General features: G+C 43.4%; 1 protein-coding gene across 1 annotated transcript; it reads right to left on the bottom strand.

Moving 5' to 3' along the window:
* Positions 1-2,899: 2,899 nt before the first annotated feature.
* On the bottom strand, positions 2,900-25,751 carry LOC124007639. The gene is made up of 6 exons (XM_046318300.1): positions 25,336-25,751; positions 23,107-23,289; positions 22,731-22,820; positions 22,422-22,602; positions 22,127-22,210; positions 2,900-3,132 (listed from the first exon to the last, which is right to left on the bottom strand). Exons 1-6 carry the CDS (start codon positions 25,474-25,476, stop codon positions 3,074-3,076), a joined length of 738 nt encoding a protein of 245 aa, XP_046174256.1. The 5' UTR covers positions 25,477-25,751; the 3' UTR covers positions 2,900-3,073.
* Positions 25,752-27,251: the final 1,500 nt, after the last annotated feature.

Raw genomic sequence — 27,251 nt, 5'->3', positions numbered from 1 at the left:
ACAAAAAAACAGTGGGTAAAAGGCTGCCTAAATAGGATCCCCAATCAGAGACAACAAAAGACAGGTGACTCTGATTGGGAACCATACCAGGCCAACATAGAAATAAAAAAACTAGACTACCCACCCTAGTCACACCCTGACCTAACCAAAATAGAGAATAAAAAGGATCTCTAAGGTCTGTGTGTGTGTGTGTGTGTACGCACAATGATGACTCCACTGGATAATCTGTCGACGTGTCCTTAATTAAGCAAGGCACGTAAATCTAGTTGCTCTGAAAAGGTGTGTCTGCAAATTACCCTATCCCATCTGGAAAAGAGGAAAACCTGCGTCAGAATGCTGTTCATTGACTATAGCTCAGCAATCAACACCATAGTACCTCCAAGCTCATCATTAAGCTCGCGGCCCTGGGTCTGAACCCTGCCCTTTGCAACTGGGTCCTGGACTTCCTGACAGGCAGCCCCCAGGTGGGGAAGGTAAGAAACCACACCTCCACTTCGCTGATCCACAACACAGGGTCCCCACAAGGGTGTGTGCTCAGCCCCCTCCTGTACTCCCTGTTCACCCTTGGCTGCGTAGCCACGAACGCCTCCAACTCAATCATCAAGTTTGCAGACGACACAACAGTAGTAGGCCTAATTACCAACAATGACGAGACAGCCTACAGGGAGGAGGTGAGGGCCCTGGCGGAGTGGTGTCAGGAAAATAACCTTTCAACAATATGAAGGAGCTGATCGTGGACTTTAGGAAACAGCAGAGGGAGCATACCCCATCCACATCGACGGGACCGCATTGGAGAAGGTGGAAAGCTTCAAGTTCCTTAGTGTACACATCCCTGACAATCTGAGTGTGTCTACCCACACAGACACTGTGGTGAAGAAGGCGCAACAGCGCCTCTTCAACCTCAGGAGGCTGAAAAATTTTGACTTGGCCCCTAAGACCCTCTGAAACTTTTACAGATGAACATTTGAGAGTATCCTGTCAGGCTGTATCACCGCTTAGTACGGCAACTGCACTGCCCGCAACCGCAGGGTTATCCAGAGGGTGGCACGGTCTGCCCAGTTCATCACCCTACCTGCCCTCCAGGACACCTACATCACCCGATGTCACAGGAAGGCCAAAAATATCATCAAGGACATCAAATAAACGAGCCACGGCTTGTTCATCCCACTTCCATCCTGAAGGCGAGGTCAGTACAGGTGCATCAACGCTGGGACCACGAGACTGAAAAACAGATTCTATCTCAAGGCCATCAGACCGTTAAATAGCCATCACTAGCCGGCTACCACCCACTTACTCAATCCTGCACCTTAGAGGCTGCTGCCCTATATACATAGACATGGAATCATTGGCCACTTTAGTAATGGAACACTAGTCACTTTAATAATGTTTACATACTGCTTTACTCATCTCAAATGCATACACTGTATTCTATTCTAAAGAATTTAGTCAATGCCACACTGACATTGGTCATTCTAATATTTAATATTTAATTTGTGTGGATTGTTGTGAATTGTTAGATACTACTGTACTGTTGGAGTTAGGAACACAAGCATTTCGCTACATCCGCCTTAACATCTGCTAAATATGTGCAAGTGACCAATACATTTGATTTGATTTACTCTAAATCAAGTTATATCTGTCTACAACCATGGGTCCTCCTCATTCCCAACCCTGGCTATGCTATTCCACAAAATCATGAAGCATATTTTCAATGTTACGTACATCTCTATTCATAAAAATATGAACAGAAAAGCTCATTTTACACCTCTTCACTTAGAAAGTGTGATGGGTCCGCATTCAAAAAGCATAAAGCTTAGTTCATTTTCTATATATTGTTATTTATTTTACTACAACATGATAGCATGCAGTTTAGGCTTAACAGCCTTCTACAGTGTGTAGGGTTCACAACTTTTTCAACCAGAAACAGTATATTGGCTCATTCATCCCCTCCTCTCCCCTGTAACTATTCCCCAGGTCGTTGCTGCAAATGAGAATGTGTTCTCAGTCAACTTACCTGGTAAAATAACAGATAAATAAAAAAATAAAAATACATGAATTATAGGGAAGACAGGTGAGTAAGCGGTGAGAAGCAGGTGCTTCTAATCAGCATTGCGATTCATCTGCCAATCAAGGATAAGGCTTCTCTGGTCTACCTGTAAATGTGTTACCATCAATGTCTGTGTAAACACAGCCAAATAAATACCGAAATATAAGGTAAGGGAGCATACATTCTATTCAAAATATATGTGGACAGTGTTATTGCATAAGAGTACACATTTCTTCACTTCTCTGGCTTAAGGTTTTCTAGAGGCATTCAAAACCCAACGCTCAGTTCCATATCAAATACTTGGAGAACTTAACTTGTACTTTCAGCTCCTAGTGGAGTGAATACCCTTACGGATCAGATACAGAACATGTGTAAAATATCTTAATAAATCATATTTTCAGGACACAAAAACATTCATTAACGTATTTACATTAGCATTGACAATTAAATACTGGGATTGGATTGATATAGTTTTACACTCTATATTAGGTACATTTCAACAAATAATATGAAATAAACGTTAAACAAATTATTATTCACAGGAGAAAAGATACACACATTGTCACGAATATTACCGAAGGTGACTCCCCTTCTTGTTCGGGTGGCGCTCGGCGGTCGTCGTCGCCGGTCTACTAGCTATCGCCGATCTGTTGTTCTGTGTTCGTTTAGTTTTGTCTAATTGGTAGCACCTGTTTCTAGTTTGGTTGTTAGGATAGGGTTATATATAGTCTGTTCAGCCCGCTTCTGTTTCGTGCGGGCTTGTTCTCCTGTTTCCTTGTTTGAGTGTATTTTTTGTTGGCTTTTTGAGTTTCACGCTGTCCGTTTATATTTCTGTTCATTTGTGTTTCTGTTCATTTGTGTTTCCACTTTTGTACATGTTATGTTTCCAGGACATTAAATACTTTTTTGCCCCACTGTATATATGAATAAATATGCACGACTACAGTATATTACAAAATACAGTGTTATTGAACAAAAATAGGCAAATCAATAAAATGGTGAACTTGGAAGTCCTCATTTGGTAGTTCAGCAGATTAAAGGCAGAAGGTTGAAGAGGTTCCAACAGACCAACGTCATCAACAGGCCTGGAAAAACAAACAAACAAGAAATGTATGGTTATTTTTCAAAAGGACATTTCAACACTGACACCTACTGGTTGAGTCAAGTGGTCAAGAGCCTCAAAAGCATTATATCGTACAGACCACAGTCCACATTGACCACACTGTACAATGATCACACAGCACAATGATCACACTGCACAATGACCACAGCCCACAATGACCACAGTGTATGCTGACCACAGTGTACGCTGACCACAGTGTACGCTGACCACAGTCCACAATGACCACAGTCCACAATGACCACACAGCACAATGATCACACAGCACAATGATCACACAGCACAATGACCACAGCCCACAATGCCACAGTGTAAAATGACCACAGTGTACAATGACCACACTGCACAATGACCACACTGCACAATGACCACACTGCACAATGACCACACTGCACAATGACCACACTGCACAATGCCCACAGTGTACAATGCCCACAGTGTACAATGCCCACAGTGTAAAAGGACAAAACTGCACAATAACAACACTGCACAATTAAGACACGGTACAATGATCACAGTCCACAACGACCACAGTACACATTGACCACAGTCCCCAATGACCACAGTCCATAACGACCACAGTGTACAATGACCACAGTGTACAATGACCACAGTGTACAATGACCACAGTGTACAATGACCACAGTCCACAATGAACACAGTCCACAATGACCACAGTGTTCATTGACCACAGTCCACAATGACCACAGTGTTCATTGACCACAGTCCACAATGACCATAGTGTACAGTGACCACAGTCCAGTGACCACAGTCCACATTGACCACAGTGTTCAATGACCACACTACACAACGACAACATTGAATGATAACCACAATGCACAATGACCACACTGCACAGTGACCACACAACACAATGACCACACTGCACAGTGACCACACAGCACAATGACCACAGTTCACATTGACCACAGAGTACAATGACCACAGAGCTCAATGACCACAGTGTACAAAGACTGAAGTCCACAATACCACACTGTGTACAATGACAACACTGCACAATGAATGACCACACTGCAATGACCACACAACACAATGACCACAGTGTGCCATTAAGTCAGCATACAAAACCACAGTTTAAAAAGATCACAGTCTACAAAAACCACAGTCTACAAAAACCACAGTCTACAAAAACCACAGTCTACAATGACAAGTGTACAATGACCACAAAGCGCATTGACGACACAGCACAATGACCAAACAGCACAATGACCACACAGCGAAATGAACAGTGTAAAATGACAACACAGGACAATGACCACAAAGGACAATGACCAAACTACACAATAACCACAGTCCACAATAACCACAGTCCACAATAACCACAGTCCACAATAACCACAGTCCACAATAACCACAGTCCACAATAACCACAGTCCACAGTGCACAATGACCACAGTGCACAATGACCACAGTGCACAATGAACACAGTCCACAATGAACACAGTCCACAATGAACACAGTCCACAATGAACACAGTCCACAATGAACACAGTCCAAAATGACCACAGTCCACAATGACCACAGTCCACAATGACCACAGTCCACACTGACCACAGTCCACAATGACCACAGTGTACAATGACCAGTGTACAATGACCAGTGTACAATGACCACAGTCCACAATGACCACAGTGTACATTGACCACACAGCACAATGACCACACAGCACAATGACCACAGTCCACAATGACCACAGTGTTCAATGACCACAGTCCACAATGACCACAGTGTTCAATGACCACACTACACAACGACAACATTGAACGATAACCACAATGCACAATGACCACACTGCACAGTGACCACACAACACAATGACCACACTGCACAGTGACCACATTGTACAATGACCACACAGCACAATGACCGCATAGCACAATGACCAAAGTCTACAAAGAACACACAGTCTACAATGACCACACAGCACAGTGACCACACAACACAATGACCACACTGCACAGTGACCACATTGTACAGTGACCACACAGCACAATGACCAAAGTCTACAAAGAACACAGTCTACAATGACCACACAGCACAGTGACCACACAACACAATGACCACACTGCACAGTGACCACATTGTACAGTGACCACACAGCACAATGACCAAAGCCTACAAAGAACACAGTCTACAATGACCACACTGCACAATGACCACAGAGTACAATGACCACACAGCATAGTGACCACACTGCTCAATGACCACAGTGTACAACGACTGAAGTCCACAATACCACACTGTGTACAATGACAACACTGCACAATGAATGACCACACTGCATAATGACCACACAACACAATGACCAAACAGCACAATGACCACAGTGTGCCATTAACTCAGCATACAAAACCACAGTTTAAAAAGACCATAGTCTACAAAAACCACAGTCTACAATGACCACAAAGCGCATTGACGACACAGCACAATGACCAAACAGCACAATGACCACAGTGTAAAATGACCACACTGTACAATGACCACAGTGTAAAAATGACCACACTGTACAATGACCACAGTGTAAAAATGACCACACTGTACAATGACCACAGTGTAAAATGACCACACTGTACAATGACCACAGTGTAAAATGACCACACTGTACAATGACCACAGTGTAAAATGACCACACAGGACAAGGACCACAAAGGACAATGACCACAGTGTAAAATGACCACACTGGACAATGACCACAAAGGACAATGACCAAACTACACAATAACCACAGTGAACAATGACCACACTACACAACGACAACATTGAACGATAACCACAATGCACAATGACCAAGGTCCACAGTGACCACAGTCCACATTGACCACAGTGCACAATGACCACAGTCCACAATGACCACAGTCCACAATGACCACAGTCCACAATGACCACAGTCCACAATGACCACAGTGTTCAATGACCACAGTCCACAATGACCACAGTGTTCAATGACCACACTACACAATGACCACAGTGCACAATGACCACAGTCCACAATGACCACAGTGCACAATGACCACAGTGCACAATGACCACAGTGCACAATGACCACAGTGCACAATGACCACAGTGCACAATGACCACAGTCCACAATGACCACAGTCCACAATGACCACAGTGTACATTGACCACACAGCACAATGACCAAGGTCCACAGTGACCACAGTCCACATTGACCACAGTGCACATTGACCACAGTGCACAATGACCACAGTGTTCAATGACTACAGTGTTCAATGACCACACTACACAACGACAACATTGAACGATAACAACAATGCACAGTGACCACACTGCACAGTGACCACACAGCACAATGACCACACTGCACAGTGACCGCACAGCACAATGACCAAAGTCTACAAAGAACACACGGTCTACAAAGAACACACGGTCTACAATGACCACAGTCCACAATGACCACAGTGTTCAATGACCACACTACACAACGACAACATTGAACGATAACCACAATGCACAATGACCACACTGCACAGTGACCACACAGCACAATGACCACACAGCACAATGACCACACTGCACAGTGACCGCAAAGTCTACAAAGAACACACAGTCTACAAAGAACACACAGTCTACAAAGAACACACAGTCTACAAAGAACACTCAGTCCACAATGACCTCAGTCCACAATGACCTCAGTCCACAATGACCTCAGTCCACAATGACCTCAGTCCACAATGACCTCAGTCCACAATGACCTCAGTCCACAATGACCACAGTCCACAATGACCACAGTCCACAATGACCACAGTCCACAATGACCACAGTCCACAATGACCACAGTCCACAATGACCACAGTGTACAATGACCGCAGTCCACATTGATCACACAGCACAATGACCACAGTCCACAGTGACCACAGTGTACAATGACCACAGTCCACAGTGACCACAGTGTACAATGACCAGTCCACAATGACCAGTGTACAATTACCACACAGCACAATAGCCACAGTCCACAATGACCACAGTCCACAATGACCACACTGAACAATGACCACACTCCACATTGACCACAGTTCACATTGACCAGAGTACAATGACCACACAGCATAGTGACCACACTGCTCAATGACCACAGTGTACAACGACTGAAGTCCACAATACCACACTGTGTATAATGACAACACTGCACAATGAATGACCACACTGCATAATGACCACACAACACAATGACCAAACAGCACAATGACCACAGTGTGCCATTAAGTCAGCATACAAAACCACAGTTTAAAAAGATCACAGTCTACAAAAACCACAGTCTACAATGACAAGTGTACAATGACCACAAAGCGCATTAACGACACAGTACAATGACCAAACAGCACAATGACCACACAGCGGAATGACCACAGTGTAAAATGACAACACAGGACAATGACCACAAAGGACAATGACCAAACTACACAATAACCACAGTGAACAATGACCACAGTGTTCAATAACCACAATCCACAATAACCACAATCACCACAGTGTTCAATAACCACAGTGTTCAATAACCACAGTCCACAATGACCACAGTCCACAATAACCACAGTCCACAATAACCACAGTCCACAATAACCACAGTCCACAATAACCACAGTCCACAATAACCACAGTCCACAATGAACACAGTCCACAATGAACACAGTCCACAATGAACACAGTCCACAATGAACACAGTCCACAATAACCACAGTCCACAATAACCACAGTCCACAATAACCACAGTCCACAATAACCACAGTCCACAATAACCACAGTCCACAATAACCACAGTCCACAATAACCACAGTCCACAATAACCACAGTCCACAATAACCACAGTCCACAATAAACACAGTCCACAATAACCACAGTCCACAATAACCACAGTCCACAATGAACACAGTCCACAATGAACACAGTGTTCAATAACCACAGTCCACAATGAACACAGTGTTCAATAACCACAGTCCAAAATAACCACAGTGCACAATGACCACAGTCCACAATAACCAGTCCACAATAACCACAGTCCACAATTAACACAGTGTTCAATGACCACAGTGCACAATGACCACAGTGCACAATGACCACAGTGCACAATGACCACAGTGCACAATGACCACAGTGCACAATGACCACAGTCCACAGTGACCACAGTCCACAGTGACCACAGTCCACAGTGACCACAGTGTACAATGACCACAGTGTACAATGACCACAGTCCACAGTGACCACAGTGCACAATGACCACAGTCCACAATAACCAGTCCACAATAACCACAGTCCACAATTAACACAGTGTTCAATAACCACAGTCCACAATGACCACAGTGCACAATGACCACAGTGCACAATGACCACAGTCCACAATAACCACAGTCCACAATAACCACAGTCCACAATAACCACAGTCCACAATAACCACAGTCCACAATGAACACAGTCCACAATGAACACAGTGTTCAATAACCACAGTCCACAATGAACACAGTGTTCAATAACCACAGTCCACAATGAACACAGTGTTCAATAACCACAGTCCAAAATAACCACAGTCCACAATAACCAGTCCACAATAACCACAGTCCACAATTAACACAGTGTTCAATAACCACAGTCCACAATGACCACAGTGCACAATGACCACAGTGCACAATGACCACAGTGCACAATGACCACAGTGCACAATGACCACAGTGCACAATGACCACAGTCCACAGTGACCACAGTCCACAGTGACCACAGTGTACAATGACCACAGTGTACAATGACCACAGTCCACAGTGACCACAGTGTACAGTGACCACAGTCCACAGTGACCACAGTCCACAGTGACCACAGTTCACATTGTACTCTGGTCAATGACCACACAGCATAGTGACCACACTGCTCAATGACCACAGTGTACAACAACTGAAGTCCACAATACCACACTGTGTACAATGACAACACTGCACAATGAATGGCCACACTGCATAATGACCACACAACACAATGACCAAACAGCACAATGACCACAGTGTGCCATTAACTCAGCATACAAAACCACAGTTTAAAAAGACCATAGTCTACAAAAACCACAGTCTACAATGACAAGTGTACAATGACCACAAAGCGCATTGACGACACAGCACAATGACCAAACAGCACAATGACCACACAGCGAAATGACCACACAGCGAAATGACCACAGCGTAAAATGACCACACAGGACAATGACCACACAGGACAATGACCAAATGACCACACAGGACAATGACCACACAGGACAATGACCACACTGTACAATGACCACACTGTACAATGACCACACTGTACAATGACCACACAGGACAATGACCAAACTACACAATAACCACAGTGAACAATGACCACAGTGTTCAATAACCACAATCCACAATAACCACAGTCCACAATAACCACAGTCCACAATAACCACAGTGTTCAATAACCACAGTCCACAATAACCACAGTCCACAATGACCACAGTCCACAATGACCAATGACCACAATAACCACAGTCCACAATAACCACAGTGTTCAATAACCACAGTCCACAATAACCACAGTCCACAATAACCACAGTCCACAATAACCACAGACCAACCACAGTCCACAATAACCACAGTCCACAATAACCAGTCAGTCCACAATAACCACAGTCCACAATAACCACAGTCCACAATAACCACAGTCCACAATAACCACAGTCCACAATAACCACAGTCCACAATAACCACAATAACCACAGTCCACAATAACCACAGTCCACAATAACCACAGTCCACAATGACCACAGTCCACAATAACCACAGTCCACAATAACCACAGTCCACAATGAACAGTAATAACCACAGTCCACAATGACCACAGTCCACAATAACCACAGTCCACCAACCAGTCCACAATATAACCACAGTCCACAATAACCACAGTCCACAATAACCACAGTCCACAATAACCACAGTCCACAATAACCACAGTCCACAATAACCACAGTCCACAATAACCACAGTCCACAATAACCACAGTCCACAATAACCACAGTCCACAATAACCACAGTCCACAATAACCACAGTCCACAATAACCACAGTCCACAATAACCACAGTCCACAATAACCACAGTCCACAATAACCACAGTCCACAATAACCACAGTCCACAATAACCACAGTCCACAATAACCACAGTCCACAATAACCACAGTCCACAATAACCACAGTCCACACAGTAACCACAGTCCACAATAACCACAGTCCACAATAACCACAGTCCACAATAACCACAGTCCACAATAACCACAGTCCACAATAACCACAGTCCACAATAACCACAGTCCACAATAACCACAGTCCACAATAACCACAGTCCACACAGTAAATAACCACAGTCCACAATAACCACAGTCCACAATAACCACAGTCCACAATAACCACAGTCCACAATAACCACAGTCCACAATGAACAGTGTTCAATAACCACAGTCCACAATAACCACAGTCCACAATAACCACAGTCCACAATAACCACAGTCCACAATAACCACAGTCCACAATAACCACAGTCCACAATAACCACAGTCCACAATAACCACAGTCCACAATAACCACAGTCCACAATAACCACAGTCCACAATAACCACAGTCCACAAACCACAGTCCACAATAACCACAGTCCCACAGTCCACAATAACCACAGTCCACAATAACCACAGTCCACAATGACCACAGTCCACAATAACCACAGTCCACACAATAACCACAACCACAGTCCACAATAACCACAGTCCACAATAACCACAGTCCACAATAACCACAGTCCACAATAACCACAGTCCACAATAACCACAGTCCACAATAACCACAGTCCACAATAACCACAGTCCACAATAACCACAGTCCACAATAACCACAGTCCACAATAACCACAGTCCACAATAACCACAGTCCACAATGAACAGTGTTCAATAACCACAGTGCACAATAACCACAGTCCACAATAACCACAGTCCACAATAACCACAGTCCACAATGAACAGTGTTCAATAACCACAGTGCACAATGACCACAGTCCACAATAACCACAGTCCACAATAACCACAGTCCACAATGAACAGTGTTCAATAACCACAGTGCACAATAACCACAGTGCACAATAACCACAGTCCACAATAACCACAGTCCACAATAACCACAGTCCACAATGAACAGTGTTCAATAACCACAGTGCACAATAACCACAGTCCACAATAACCACAGTCCACAATAACCACAGTCCACAATGAACAGTGTTCAATAACCACAGTCCACAATGAACAGTGTTCAATAACCACAGTCCACAATAACCACAGTCCACAATAACCACAGTCCACAATAAACAGTGTTCAATAACCACAGTCCACAATGAACAGTGTTCAATAACCACAGTCCACAATAACCACAGTCCACAATAACCACAGTCCACAATAACAGTGTCCACAACCAAGTCCACAGTCCACAATAACCACAGTCCACAATAACCACAGTCCACAATACAGTCCACAGTAACCACCCACAATGAACAGTGTTCAATAACCACAGTCCACAATGAACAGTGTTCAATAACCACAGTGCACAATAACCACAGTCCACACAATAACCACAGTCCACAATAACCACAGTCCACAATGAACAGTGTTCAATAACCACAGTCCACAACAATGAACAGTCCACAATAACCACAGTCCACAATAACCACAGTCCACAATAACCACAGTCCACAATAACCACAGTGCACAATAACCACAGTCCACAATAACCACACAATAACCACAGTCCACAATAACCACAGTCCACAATAACCACAGTCCACCACAGTCCACAATAACCACAGTCCACAATAACCACAGTCACAATAACCACAGTCCACAATAACCACAGTCCACAATAACCACAGTCCACAATAACCACAGTCCACAATAACCACAGTCCACAATAACCACAGTCCACAATAACCACAGTCCACAATGAACAGTCCACAATAACCACAGTCCACAATAACCACAGTCCACAATAACCACAGTCCACAATGAACAGTGTTCAATAACCACAGTGCACAATAACCACAGTGCACAATAACCACAGTCCACAATAACCACAGTCCACAATAACCACAGTCCACAATAACCACAGTCCACAATAACCACAGTCCACAATAACCACAGTCCACAATAACCACAGTCCACAATAACCACAGTCCACAATAAGAACAGTGTTCAATAACCACAGTCCACAATAACCACAGTCCACAATAACCACAGTCCACAATAACCACAGTCCACAATAACCACAGTCCACAATAACCACAGTCCACAATAACCACAGTCCACAATAACCACAGTCCACAATAACCACAGTCCACAATAACCACAGTCCACAATAACCACAGTCCACAATAACCACAGTCCACAATAACCACAGTCCACAATGACCACAGTCCACAATAACCACAGTCCACAATAACCACAGTCCACAATAACCACAGTCCACAATGAACAGTGTTCAATAACCACAGTCCACAATGAACAGTGTTCAATAACCACAGTCCACAATGACCACAGTCCACAATAACCACAGTCCACAATAACCACAGTCCACAATAACCACAGTCCACAATAACCACAGTCCACAATAACCACAGTCCACAATAACCACAGTCCACAATAACCACAGTCCACAATAACCACAGTCCACAATAACCACAGTCCACAATAACCACAGTCCACAATAACCACAGTCCACAATAACCACAGTCCACAATGAACAGTGTTCAATAACCACAGTGCACAATAACCACAGTCCACAATAACCACAGTCCACAATAACCACAGTCCACAATAACCACAGTCCACAATAACACAGTCCACCACAGTCCACAATGTTCAACCCACAGTCCACAATAACCACAGTCCACAATAACCACAGTCCAGTCCAATAACCACAGTCCACAATAACAGTGTTCACAATAACCACAGTCCACAATAACCACAGTCCACAATAACCACAGTGTTCAATAACCACAGTCAATGAACAATAACCACAGTCCACAATAACCACAGTCCACAATAACCACAGTCCCACAGTGCACAACCACAGTCCACAATAACCACAGTCCACAATAACCACAGTCCACAATGAACAGTCCACAATAACCACAGTGCACAATGACCACAGTCCACAATAACCACAGTCCACAATAACCACAGTCCACAATAACCACAGTCCACAATGAACAGTGTTCAATAACCACAGTCCACAATGAACAGTGTTCAATAACCACAGTGCACAATAACCACAGTCCACAATAACCAGTCACAATGACCACAGTCACAATAACCACAGTCCACAATAACCACAGTCCACAATAACCACAGTCCACAATAACCACAGTCCACAATAACCACAGTCCACAATAACCACAGTCCACAATAACCACAGTGTTCAATAACCACAGTCCAAATAACCACAACCACAATAACCACAGTCCACAATGTGTTCAATAACCACAGTCCACAATAACCACAGTCCACAATAACCACAGTCCACAATGAACAGTGTCCAATAACCACAGTGCACACCCACAGTCCACAATAACCACAGTCCACAATAACCACAGTCCACAATGAACAGTGTTCAATAACCACAGTCCACAATAACCACAGTCCACAATAACCACAGTCCACAATAACCACAGTCCACAATAACCACAGTCCACAATGAACAGTGTTCAATAACCACAGTGCACAATGACCACAGTGTTCAATAACCACAGTAAATGACCACAGTCCACAATAACCACAGTCCACAATGAACAGTGTTCACCACAGTGCACAATAACCACAGTCCACAATAACCACAGTCCACAATAACCAATAACCACAGTCCACAATGAACAGTGTTCAATAACCACAGTCCACAATGTCCAACAGTGTTCAATAACCACAGTCCACAATGAACAGTGTTCAATAACCACAGTCCACAATGACCACAGTCCACAAGTAACCACAGTCCACAATGAACAGTGTTCCACAGTAACCACAGTCCACAATGAACAGTGTTCAATAACCACAGTGCACAATGACAATAACCACAGTCCACAATAACCACAGTCCACAATGAACAGTGTCCACAATAACCACAGTCCACAATAACCACAGTCCACAATAACCACAGTCCACAATAACCACAGTCCACAATAACCACAGTCCACAATAACCACAGTCCACAATAACCACAGTCCACAATAACCACAGTCCACAATGAACAGTGTTCAATAACCACAGTCCACAATGAACAGTGTTCAATAACCACAGTGCACAATAACCACAGTCCACAATAACCACAGTGCACAATAACCACAGTCCACAATAACCACAGTCCACAATAACCACAGTCCACAATAACCACAGTCCACAATAACCACAGTGCACAATAACCACAGTGCACAATAACCACAGTCCACAATAACCACAGTCCACAATAACCACAGTCCACAATAACAGTGCACAGTCCACAATAAGTCCACAGTCCACAATAACCACAGTCCACAATGAACAGTCCACAATAACACATAACCACAGTCCACAATAACCACAGTCCACAATAACCACAGTCCACAATGAACAGTGTTCAATAACCACAGTGCACAATAACCACAGTCCACAATAACCACAGTCCACAATGAACAGTGTTCAATAACCACAGTCCACAATGAACACAGTCCACAATAACCACAGTCCACAATGAACAGTGTTCAATAACCACAGTCCACAATGAACAGTGTTCAATAACCACAGTGCACAATGACCACAGTCCAACCACAGTCCACAATAACCACAGTCCACAATAACAGTGTTCAATAACCACAGTCCACAATAACCACAGTCCACAATAACCACAGTGCACAATAACCACAGTCCACAATAACCACAGTCCACAAGTAAATAACCACAGTCCACAATAACCACAGTCCACAATGAACAGTGTTCAATAACCACAGTCCAGTCCACAATAACCACAGTCAATGACCACAGTGCACAATAACCACAGTCCACAATAACCACAGTCCACAATAACCACAGTGCACAATAACCACAGTCCACAATAACCACAGTGCACAATGACCACAGTCCACAATAACCACAGTCCACAATGAACAGTGTTCAATAACCACAGTCCACAATGAACAGTGTTCAATAACCACAGTGCACAATAACCACAGTCCACAATAACCACAGTCCACAATAACCACAGTCCACAATGAACAGTGTTCAATAACCACAGTCCACAATGAACAGTGTAACCACAGTCCACAATAACCACAGTCCACAATAACCACAGTCCACAATAACCACAGTGCACACAATAACCACAGTCCACCACAGTCCACAATAACCACAGTCCACAATAACCACAGTCCACAATGAACAGTGTTCAATAACCACAGTCCACAATGAACAGTGTTCAATAACCACAGTCCACAATAACCACAGTCCACAATAACCACAGTCCACAATAACCACAGTCCACAATAACCACAGTCCACAATAACCACAGTCCACAATAACCACAGTCCACAATAACCACAGTCCACAATAACCACAGTCCACAATAACCACAGTCCACAATGAACAGTGTTCAATAACCACAGTCCACAATAACCACAGTCCACAATAACCACAGTCCACAATGAACAGTGTTCAATAACCACAGTGCACAATACCACAGTCCACAATAACCACAGTCCACAATAACCACAGTCCACAATAACCACAGTCCACAATAACCACAGTCCACAATGAACAGTGTTCAATAACCACAGTCCACAATGAACAGTGTTCACCACAGTAACCACAGTCCACAATAACCACAGTCCACAATAACCACAGTCCACAATAACCACAGTCCACAATGAACAGTGTTCACCACAGTCCACAATAACCACAGTCCACAATAACCACAGTCCACAATAACCACAGTCCACAATAACAGTGTTTACAATAACCACAGTCCACAATAACAATAACCACAGTCCACAATGAACAGTGTTCAATAACCACAGTCCACAATAACCACAGTCCACAATAACCACAGTCCACAATGAACAGTGTTCAATAACCACAGTGCACAATAACCACAGTCCACAATAACCACAGTCCACAATAACCACAGTCCACAATGAACAGTGTTCAATAACCACAGTCCACAATGAACAGTGTTCAATAACCACAGTGCACAATGACCACAGTCCACAATAACCACAGTCCACAATAACCACAGTCCACAATAAACAGTGTTCAATAACCACAGTCCACAATGAACAGTGTTCAATAACCACAGTGCACAATAACCACAGTCCACAACAGTCCACAATAACCACAGTCCACAATAACCACAGTCCACAATAACCACAGTCCACAATAACCACAGTCCACAATAACCACAGTCCACAATAACCACAGTGCCACCACAGTCCAAATAACCACAGTCCACAATAACCACAGTCCACAATGAACAATAACCACAGTCCACAATAACCACAGTGTTCAATAACCACAGTGCACAATAACCACAGTCCACAATAACCACAGTCCACAATGAACACAGTCCACAATAACCACAGTCCACAATAACCACAGTCCACAATAACCACAGTCCACAATAACCAGTGTTCAATAACCACAGTCCACAATAACCACAGTCCACAATAACCACAGTCCACAATAACCACAGTCCACAATAACCACAGTCCACAATAACCACAGTCCACAATGAACAGTGTTCACAGTGAGTAACCACAGTCCACAATAACCACAGTCCACAATAACCACAGTCCACAATGAACAGTCCACAATAACCACAGTCCACAATAACCACAGTCCACAATAACCACAGTCCACAATAACCACAGTCCACAATGAACAGTGTTCAATAACCACAGTGCACAATAACCACAGTCCACAATAACCACAGTCCACAATAACCACAGTCCACAATAACCACAGTGTTCAATAACCACAGTCCACAATAACCACAGTCCACAATAACCACAGTCCACAATAACAGTCCACAATCCAGTGTTCAATAACCACAGTCCACAATAACCACAGTCCACAATAACCACAGTCCACAATGAACAGTGTTCAATAACCACAGTCCACAATGAACAGTGTTCAATAACCACAGTCCACAATGAACAGTGTTCAATAACCACAGTCCACAATGAACAGTGTTCAATAACCACAGTGCACAATGACCACAGTCCACAATAACCACAGTCCACAATAACCACAGTCCACAATAACCACAGTCCACAATAACCACAGTCCACAATGAACAGTGTTCAATAACCACAGTCCACAATAACCACAGTCCACAATAACCACAGTCCACAATAACCACAGTCCACAATAACCACAGTCCACAATAACCACAGTCCACAATAACCACAGTCCACAGTCCACAATAACCACAGTCCACAATAACCACAGTCCACAATAACCACAGTCCACAATGAACAGTGTTCAATAACCACAGTCCACAATGACCACAGTCCTCAATAACCACAGTCCACAATAACCACAGTCCACAATAACCACAATAACCACAGTCCACAATAACCACAGTCCACAATAACCACAGTCCACAATAACCACAGTCCACAATAACCACAGTCCACAGTCCACAATAACCACAGTCCACAATAACCACAGTCCACAATGAACAGTGTTCAATAACCACAGTCCACAATAACCACAGTCCACAATAACCACAGTCCACAATGAACCGTGTTCAATAACCACAGTGCACAATGACCACAGTCCACAATAACCACAGTCCACAATGAACAGTGTTCAATAACCACAGTCCACAATGAACAGTGTTCAATAACCACAGTGCACAATGACCACAGTCCACAATAACCACAGTCCACAATAACCACAGTCCACAATGAACAGTGTTCAATAACCACAGTCCACAATGAACAGTGTTCAATAACCACAGTGCACAATGACCACAGTCCACAATAACCACAGTCCACAATAACCACAGTCCACAATAACCACAGTGTTCACAATAACCACAGTCCACAATAACCACAGTCCACAATAAGTCCACAATGTCCACAGTCCACAATGAACAGTGTTCAATAACCACAGTGCACAATAACCACAGTGCACAATAACCACAGTCCACAATAACCACAGTCCACAATAACCACAGTCCACAATAACCACAGTCCACAATAACCACAGTCCACAATGACCACAGTGTTCAATAACCACAGTCCACAATGACCACAGTCCACAATAACCACAGTCCACAATAACCAGTGTTCAATAACCACAGTGCACAATAACCACAGTCCACAATAACCACAGTCCACAATAACCACAGTCCACAATGAACAGTGTTCAATAACCACAGTGCACAATAACCACAGTCCACAATAACCACAGTCCACAATAACCACAGTCCACAATAACCACAGTGCACAATAACCACAGTCCACAATAACCACAGTCCACAATAACCACAGTCCACAATAACCACAGTCCACAATGAACAGTGTTCAATAACCACAGTCCACAATGAACAGTGTTCAATAACCACAGTGCACAATGACCACAGTCCACAATAACCACAGTCCACAATAACCACAGTCCACAATAACCACAGTCCACAATAACCACAGTGCACAATAACCACAGTCCACAATAACCACAGTCCACAATAACCACAGTCCACAATGAACAGTGTTCAATAACCACAGTCCACAATAACCACAGTCCACAATAACCACAGTCCACAATGAACAGTGTTCAATAACCACAGTCCACAATAACCACAGTCCACAATAACCACAGTCCACAATAACCACAGTCCACAATAACCACAGTGCACAATAACCACAGTCCACAATAACCACAGTCCACAATAACCACAGTCCACAATGAACAGTGTTCAATAACCACAGTGCACAATAACCACAGTCCACAATAACCACAGTCCACAATGAACAGTGTTCAATAACCACAGTGCACAATGACCACAGTCCACAATAACCACAGTCCACAATAACCACAGTCCACAATAACCACAGTCCACAATAACCACAGTGCACAATAACCACAGTCCACAATAACCACAGTCCACAATAACCACAGTCCACAATAACCACAGTGCACAATAACCACAGTCCACAATAACCACAGTCCACAATAACCACAGTCCACAATAACCACAGTCCACAATGAACAGTGTTCAATAACCACAGTCCACAATAACCACAGTCCACAATAACCACAGTCCACAATGAACAGTGTTCAATAACCACAGTCCACAATAACCACAGTCCACAATAACCACAGTCCACAATGAACAGTGTTCAATAACCACAGTGCACAATGACCACAGTCCACAATAACCACAGTCCACAATAACCACAGTCCACAATGAACAGTGTTCAATAACCACAGTGCACAATAACCACAGTCCACAATAACCACAGTCCACAATGAACAGTGTTCAATAACCACAGTCCACAATGAACAGTGTTCAATAACCACAGTCCACAATAACCACAGTCCACAATAACCACAGTCCACAATGAACAGTGTTCAATAACCACAGTCCACAATGAACAGTGTTCAATAACCACAGTCCACAATGAACAGTGTTCAATAACCACAGTCCACAATGAACAGTGTTCAATAACCACAGTCCACAATGAACAGTGTTCAATAACCACAGTGCACAATAACCACAGTGCACAATAACCACAGTCCACAATAACCACAGTCCACAATAACCACAGTCCACAATGAACAGTGTTCAATAACCACAGTCCACAATAACCACAGTCCACAATAACCACAATAACCACAGTCCACAATAACCACAGTCCACAATAACCACAATAACCCCAATAACCACAGTCCACAATAACCACAGTCCACAGTCCACAATAACCACAGTCCACAATAACCACAGTCCACAATAACCACAGTCCACAATGAACAGTGTTCAATAACCACAGTGCACAATGACCACAGTCCTAAATTACCACAGTCCTAAATTACCACAGTCCACAATGACCACAGTGTACATTGACCACACAGCACAATGACCACAGTCCACAGTGACCACAGTCCACAGTGACCACAGTGTACAATGACCACAGTGTACAATGACCACAGTGTACAATGACCACAGTCCACAGTGACCACAGTCCACAATGACCACAGTGTACAATGACCACAGTCCACAGTGACCACAGTGTACAATGACCACAGTCCACAGTGACCACAGTCCACAGTGACCACAGTGTACAATGACCACAGTCCACAGTGACCACAGTGTACAATGACCACAGTGTACAATGACCACAGTCCACAGTGACCACAGTGTACAATGACCACAGTCCACAATGACCACAGTCCACAGTGACCACAGTGTACAATGACCACAGTCCACAGTGACCACAGTGTACAATGACCACAGTGTACAATGATGTCACACAGCACAATCACGTCACACAGCACAATGACCACAGCACAATGATGTCACACAGCACAATCACGTCACACAGCACAATGACCACAGTCCACAATGACCACACTGAACAATTACTAAACTCCACATTGACCACAGTCCACAATGACCACAGTCCACAATGACCACAGTCCACAATGACCACAGTCCACAATGACCACAGTGAACAATTACCAAACTCCACATTGACCACAGTCCACATTGACCACAGTGTACAATGACCACAGTCCAAAATGACCACAGTCCACAATGACCACAGTCCACAATGACCACAGCCAACAAAGTATACAATGACCACAGTCCACAATGACCACAGTCCACAATCCACAATGACCACAGACCACAGTCCACAATGACCACACTGAACAATTACCAAACTCTACATTGACCACAGTCCACATTGACCACAGTCCACAATGACCACAATGACCACACTGAACAATTACCAAACTCCACATTGACCACAGTCCACAATGACCACAGTCCACAATAACCACAGTCCACAATGACCACAGTCCACAATGACCACAGTCCACAATGACCACAGTCCACAATGACCACAGTCCACATTGACCACAGTCCACATTGACCACAGTCCACAATGACCACAGTCCACAATGACCACAGTCCACAATGACCACAGTGTACAATGACCACAGCCAACAAAGTCCACAATGACCACAGTGCACAATGACCATAGTGTTCAATGACCACAGTGCACAATGACCACAGTGCACAATGACCACAGTGCACAATGACCACAGTGTACAATGACCGCAGTCCACAATGTCCACAGTCCACAATGTCCACAGTCCACAATGACCACAGTCCACAATGACCACAGTCCACAATGTCCACAGTCCACAATGACCACACTGCACAATGTCCACAGTCTACAATGTCCACACTGCACAATGACCACAGTCTACAATGTCCACACTGCACAATGACCACACTGCACAATGACCACAGTCTACAATGTCCACACTGCACAATGACCACAGTCTACAATGTCCACACTGCACAACGACCACAGTCTACATGTCCACACTGCACAATTACCACAGTCCACAATGTCCACAGTCCACAATGACCACACTGCACAATGTCCACACTACACAACGACCACAGTGTGCAATGATCACAATGCACAATGACAACACTGCACAATGACCACACTGCACAATGACCACAGTCCACAATGACCACAGTCCACAATGACCACAGTCCACAATGACCACAGACCACAATGACCACAGACCACAATGACCACAGTCCACAATGACCACAGTCCACAATGACCACAGTGTACAATGACCACAGTAATTGATAAATGACCAAAAGTCGACTTCACTCACCGTGAAAAAGGGGTTTCCTACAGCTTGATGAAACCTGACTGGAGAGGCCTGTCAAAAGTGTGATGGAGGGAGAGCCAAGATCACCTGCAGGAGAAGAACAACACATTTTGCAAAGTTACAGAACACTTCCTCTTTCCTAGGTGTGTGTGGTGTGTGTGTGTGTGTGTGTGTGTACAAGCTCTCTTACAATATGCAAAACAGCTGTGTCAGCATAGTCAACAACTGTACATTTTAAATAGCATTTTATGGTAGACATAAAAGCATTTATTTAAGAAGACGCACTCCTGAATCTTACCATTATCCTCAACAGATCCTCGGACAAAGAACACTTTTTGAAGACCAGCATCTATTACACATCTGGGTGTTAGGGTCAAGGTTTTGAGCAAAAGTGGAGTCAAATTATCAGGGATGATGAAGTTCAATTGAAGTATTTTTATATAAGGATCATAAGCAAGTTCTTTGTCCGTTACCTCCACCTGAAAGAAAAGTATGAAATAATCAAACTATTAAATAATGGAAGTTCAAACAGGACTGTCATGTGCTCCCGAGTAGAAGTAATCCTCTGTATATGTAATTTGTAATATCACTAGAGACTTAAACTTACTAGTGTTTTGTTGAGAAATGTGGCTCCATTGTAAAAGGCGTTTTGAACAGTAAATGTTCCACTTTCGTACACCACAATCACTGATTCAAACTGAAAAAATATCAACAATATTCATCATTTTTTGTTGTTGTAATTAATGAAGTATGTTTTGGTGATGAATGGAGAGGTTCCTGTAATGTATAAGTATCTGATTTATAAAAGGTTGATATGGGTTGCCATACACAAGGTCACTGGTTTGAATCCCATCCTAAGATTAACAAATTAGATTTACTTGCCTTTATTTAACCAATCCCTAAACATACTTGCTTAAACTTTACCACTTCATTGCTGTCCTTCGAATAAAAGTATATAAGGAAATCTGGATGTGTTGTGTTACCTTGATTTGATTAGTTAGCATTTCAGTGATGATTCCCAGGTACCCCTTAGGTGTGTCTGCAGGTGCACTAATCTCCACTATGAAAGGAGGGTAGGTTGTGACAGAGATGTAGGTGCATTTCCTGGGGTCATCTCTAACATCGCAGCCCATTGGTCTAGAGTAGCGCTTTCTTTCTCTCAAACTCTGTGCGTAAAAAATAAATCAAAAATATTATATATACACTGTATATACATACAGTGCATTGGAAAAATACTCAAACCCCTTGCCTTTTTCCAAATTTGGCTACGTTACAGCCTTGTTCTAAATTTTACTCAATATTTTTTTCCCCTCATCAATCTACCACCTAATGGCAAAGCAAAAACAGTGTTGTTGTTGTTTTGTACATTTATTACAAATTAGAAACAGAAATACCTTGCTAAAGAAAGTTTTCAAACCGTTTGATATGAGACTCGAGATTGAGCTTGGGGGCATCCTGCTTCCCTTGATCATCCTTGAGATGTTTCTACAACTCGATTGGAGTCCACATGTGGTAAATTCAATTGATTGGATGATTTGGAAAGGAACACGTCTGTCTACATAAGGTCCAACTGTTGACAGCGCATGTCAGAGATAAAACCAAGCCATGAGTTCAAAGTGCTCAGAGACAGGATTGTGTCGAGGCACAGATCTAGGGAAGGGTACCACAACATTTCTCCAGCATTGTAGGTCCCTAGAGCACAGTGGCCTCCATCATTCTTAAATGGAAGAAGTTTAGAACCACCAAAACTCTTCCTAGAGCTGGCCGTATGGCCAAAATGAGCAACAGGGGTAGAAAGTCCTCGGTCATGGAGATGGCCAAGATCCCGATGGTCATTCTGACAGATCTCTGGAGTTACTCTGTGGACATGGGAGAACCTTCCAGAAGGACAACCATCTTTGCAGCACTCCACCAATCAGGCCTTTACTGTAGAGTGGCTAGACGGAAGCCAATCCTCAGTAAAATACACAATACATCCCACTTGGAGTTTGCCAAAAAGCACCTAATGACTCAGGCCATGAGAAACAAGATTCTCTGGTCTGATGAAACGAAAATTTAACACTTTGGCCTGAATTCCAAGCGTCACGTCTGGAGGAAACCTGGCACCATCCCTACGGTGAAGCATGGTGGTGGCAGCATCATGCTGGGGGATGTTTTTCAGCGGCAGGGACTGTGAGACTAGTCATGATCGAGGCAAAGAGGAACAAAGTACAGAGAGATCCTTGATGAAATCCTGCTCCAAAGAGCTCAGGACCTCAGTCTGTGGTTGAAGGATCACCTTCCAACAGGATAACAACCCTAAGCACACAGCCAAGACAACGCAGGAGTGGCTCTGAATGTCCTTGTGTGGCCCAGACAGACAGACCTGTGCAGTAACAATCCACATCCAACTGTGTAGTAACACTCCACATCCAACCTGACAGAGCTTGAGAGGATCTGCAGAGAAGAATGAGGAGAAACTCCCCAAATACAGGTGTGCTAAGCTTGTAGCGTCATACCCAAAGAAGACTTGAGGCTGTAATCGCTGCCAAAGGTGATTCAACAAAATACTGTGTAAAGGGTCTGCATACTTATGTAAATGTGATATTTCCATTTTATTTTACCTGTATAAATTAACGAACATTTCTAAAAACCTGTTGTTGCTTTGTCATTATGGGGTATTGTGTGTAGATTGACGAGGGAAAAAACGATTTAATACATTTTAGAATAAGGCTGTAATGTAACAAAATGTTTTTTTTAAATCAAGGGGTCCAAATACTTTCCGAAGGAACTGTATACAGATTTTTGGGGGTTTTGACTATATACACTTTGGGCCTTGACTAAACCTGGACATACAGCCTGAACAGGAAAATCTCAGCACTTAGTGACAGTACAAAATTGGCACCACTTCATACTACTGATGACAGAATATTCTGTCCTGCGTCCTCTCACGCGACACAGAGTCACGATTCAAATACATGCCGACTCGTTACAACCTTGGCTTTAAGCACAACATTTTCGTCCCTGTGTGACAAAGATAAAGTGGTCCTGTTTAATTTGCGCTAAGTGTTGCGCTAGTGTTGCGCTAGCTCTCAACAAGAAAAAGTTTAATTTCATGTTGAGAGCTAGCGCAACACTAGCGCAACACTTAGCGCAACACTCAACAATGCCTGCTAAATTGAATTAAAATAGTACAAGTCCTATGTATCTATACTTGTGTCTGAGGACATTACCGTAAGTCTAAGAGGAGTTGTAGCAGTAGTTGGAGTTGTTGACATATTAGGAGTCAGAGGAGTAGAACTAGGAGTAGCAGATGTAGCAGTAGGAGGCATAGGAGTAGGACTTGGAGTAGCAGATGTAGCAGTAGGAGTCATAGTTGTGCTGTTCAGAGCTGTTTGGGATAGGTCCAGTAGATGTTGTGTTAGGAGCTGTAGTTGTTGTAGTGGGAGCTGTAGTTGTTGTAGTAGGAGCAGTGGTTGGAGATTTAGTTGAGCAATAGTTGTTGTTGTAGTAGGATCAGTAGTTGTTGTAGTAGGATCAGTAGTTGTTGTAGTAGGATCAGTAGTTGTTGTAGTAGGATCAGTAGTTGTTGTAGTAGGATCAGTAGTTGTAGTAGGATCAGTAGTTGTTGTAGGAGGATCAGTAGTTGTTGTAGGAGGATCAGTAGTTGTTGTAGGAGGAGCTGTAGTTGTTGTAGGAGGAGCTGTAGTTGTTGTAGGAGGAGCTGTAGTTGTTGTAGGAGGAGCTGTAGTTGTTGTAGGAGGAGCTGTAGTTGTTGTAGGAGGAGCTGTAGTTGTTGTAGGAGGATCAGTAGTTGTTGTAGTAGGATCAGTAGTTGTTGTAGGAGGAGCTGTAGTTGTTGTAGGAGGAGCTGTAGTTGTTGTAGGAGGAGCTGTAGTTGTTGTAGGAGGAGCTGTAGTTGTTGTAGGATGGCCTGTAGTTGCTTGAGCTCGGTTTACAGTCACACTAGGCACTGCAATCCAAAATACACTGGAGGTCTGCATAAATGTTGACCTTGAAGAGGAAGACGGATAATAGTACCAATATTAGACTGCACACAAAATTCCTGCACTGTTCTCAAATGACCCATGTTTTTCAAAATCCCATGGTTGTAGGATTCCCAGTGCTCATTCCATCCTGATTCTGCAGATCATCCATTTCTGGAAAACCTGGGAGTTTTGGGAAAGTTTCTGGAATTTTGCAACCCAGAGCAAACATTTAGAGGCTCATCACTGGGTAAAACTAGTTTAATCAACGTTGTTTCTCGTCATTTCAACCCCAAATATCTGTGATGACACTGAATCACCATAGAAAAATCGAATGGGTTTGGAGGAAGTCATTTACATTTACATTTAAATCATTTAGCAGACGCTCTTATCCAGAGCATCAACGTAAGGTCATTTCGACAACACAACCAAAGGTAAATGAAATCTAGATGCTGAACTGTTGTCTGTGCCGTTGGATAATGCACCGAAATGTTTTTAATACTACAAATAGCTATATAGTACCGTCGTGCTTTCAATAGGCATGGCACCTCTGCAAACATTTTTGGCAAAATATATGTTATTTCAGTTGCGTCCTACAGAAAAATCATGTAAAAAAGAACTGTGTCGTGTTTGTGATGGTTTTAGCAGGGACTTTGGTTTGCAAATTCCAGTAACTTCCAACCAGGATTTCTGGAGAACCTGGGAATTTGGGGAAAGTTACTGTAATTGTTCAACTGTAGTAGAGACTCACTTGACTATGATGTTTCCCAATGAGGATGTGGATGGTGCTGTCCAGGTGACTGTTACTGATGATCTAGGTAGATTGTTGCTTTGACTCACTCCAGAGGCCTAACAATAAAACAAACAGTAAAGTCAATCAATAGAGGATAATAATCTTGTCACGCCCTGGTCGAAGTATTTTGTGTTTATCTTCATGTATTGGATCAGGCCAGGGTGTGGCATGGGTTTTTGTATGTGGTGTGTATATATTGGGATTGTAGCTAGTGGGGTGATCTAGCAAAGTCTATGGCTGTCTGGAGTGGTTCTCAATCAGAGGCAGGTGTTTATCGTTGTCTCTGATTGGGAACCATATTTAGGCAGCCATATTCTTTGAGTTTGTTATGGGTGATTGTCCTTAGTGTCTTTGTTCCTGTGTTAATTGA

Source organism: Oncorhynchus gorbuscha, linkage group LG21 (assembly GCF_021184085.1).
Source record: "Oncorhynchus gorbuscha isolate QuinsamMale2020 ecotype Even-year linkage group LG21, OgorEven_v1.0, whole genome shotgun sequence".
In the NCBI taxonomy this organism is placed as follows: domain Eukaryota; kingdom Metazoa; phylum Chordata; class Actinopteri; order Salmoniformes; family Salmonidae; genus Oncorhynchus; species Oncorhynchus gorbuscha.
Note: the sequence above shows the minus strand (reverse complement) of the source record. Positions and strands in the feature narration are given on the sequence as shown.

Excerpts from the sequence above, each read along its gene's own strand:
- LOC124007639 (XM_046318300.1), bottom strand. The coding sequence starts at position 25,476 with ATGACTCCTACTGCTACATCTGCTACTCCAAGTCCTACTCCTATGCCT. Across the intron at positions 23,290-25,335 it reads CAACTCCTCTTAGACTTACG|AGTTTGAGAGAAAGAAAGCG; the intron begins GTAATGTCCTCA and ends TTTTACGCACAG. Across the intron at positions 22,603-22,730 it reads CATTTCTCAACAAAACACTA|GTGGAGGTAACGGACAAAGA; the intron begins GTAAGTTTAAGT and ends CTTTTCTTTCAG.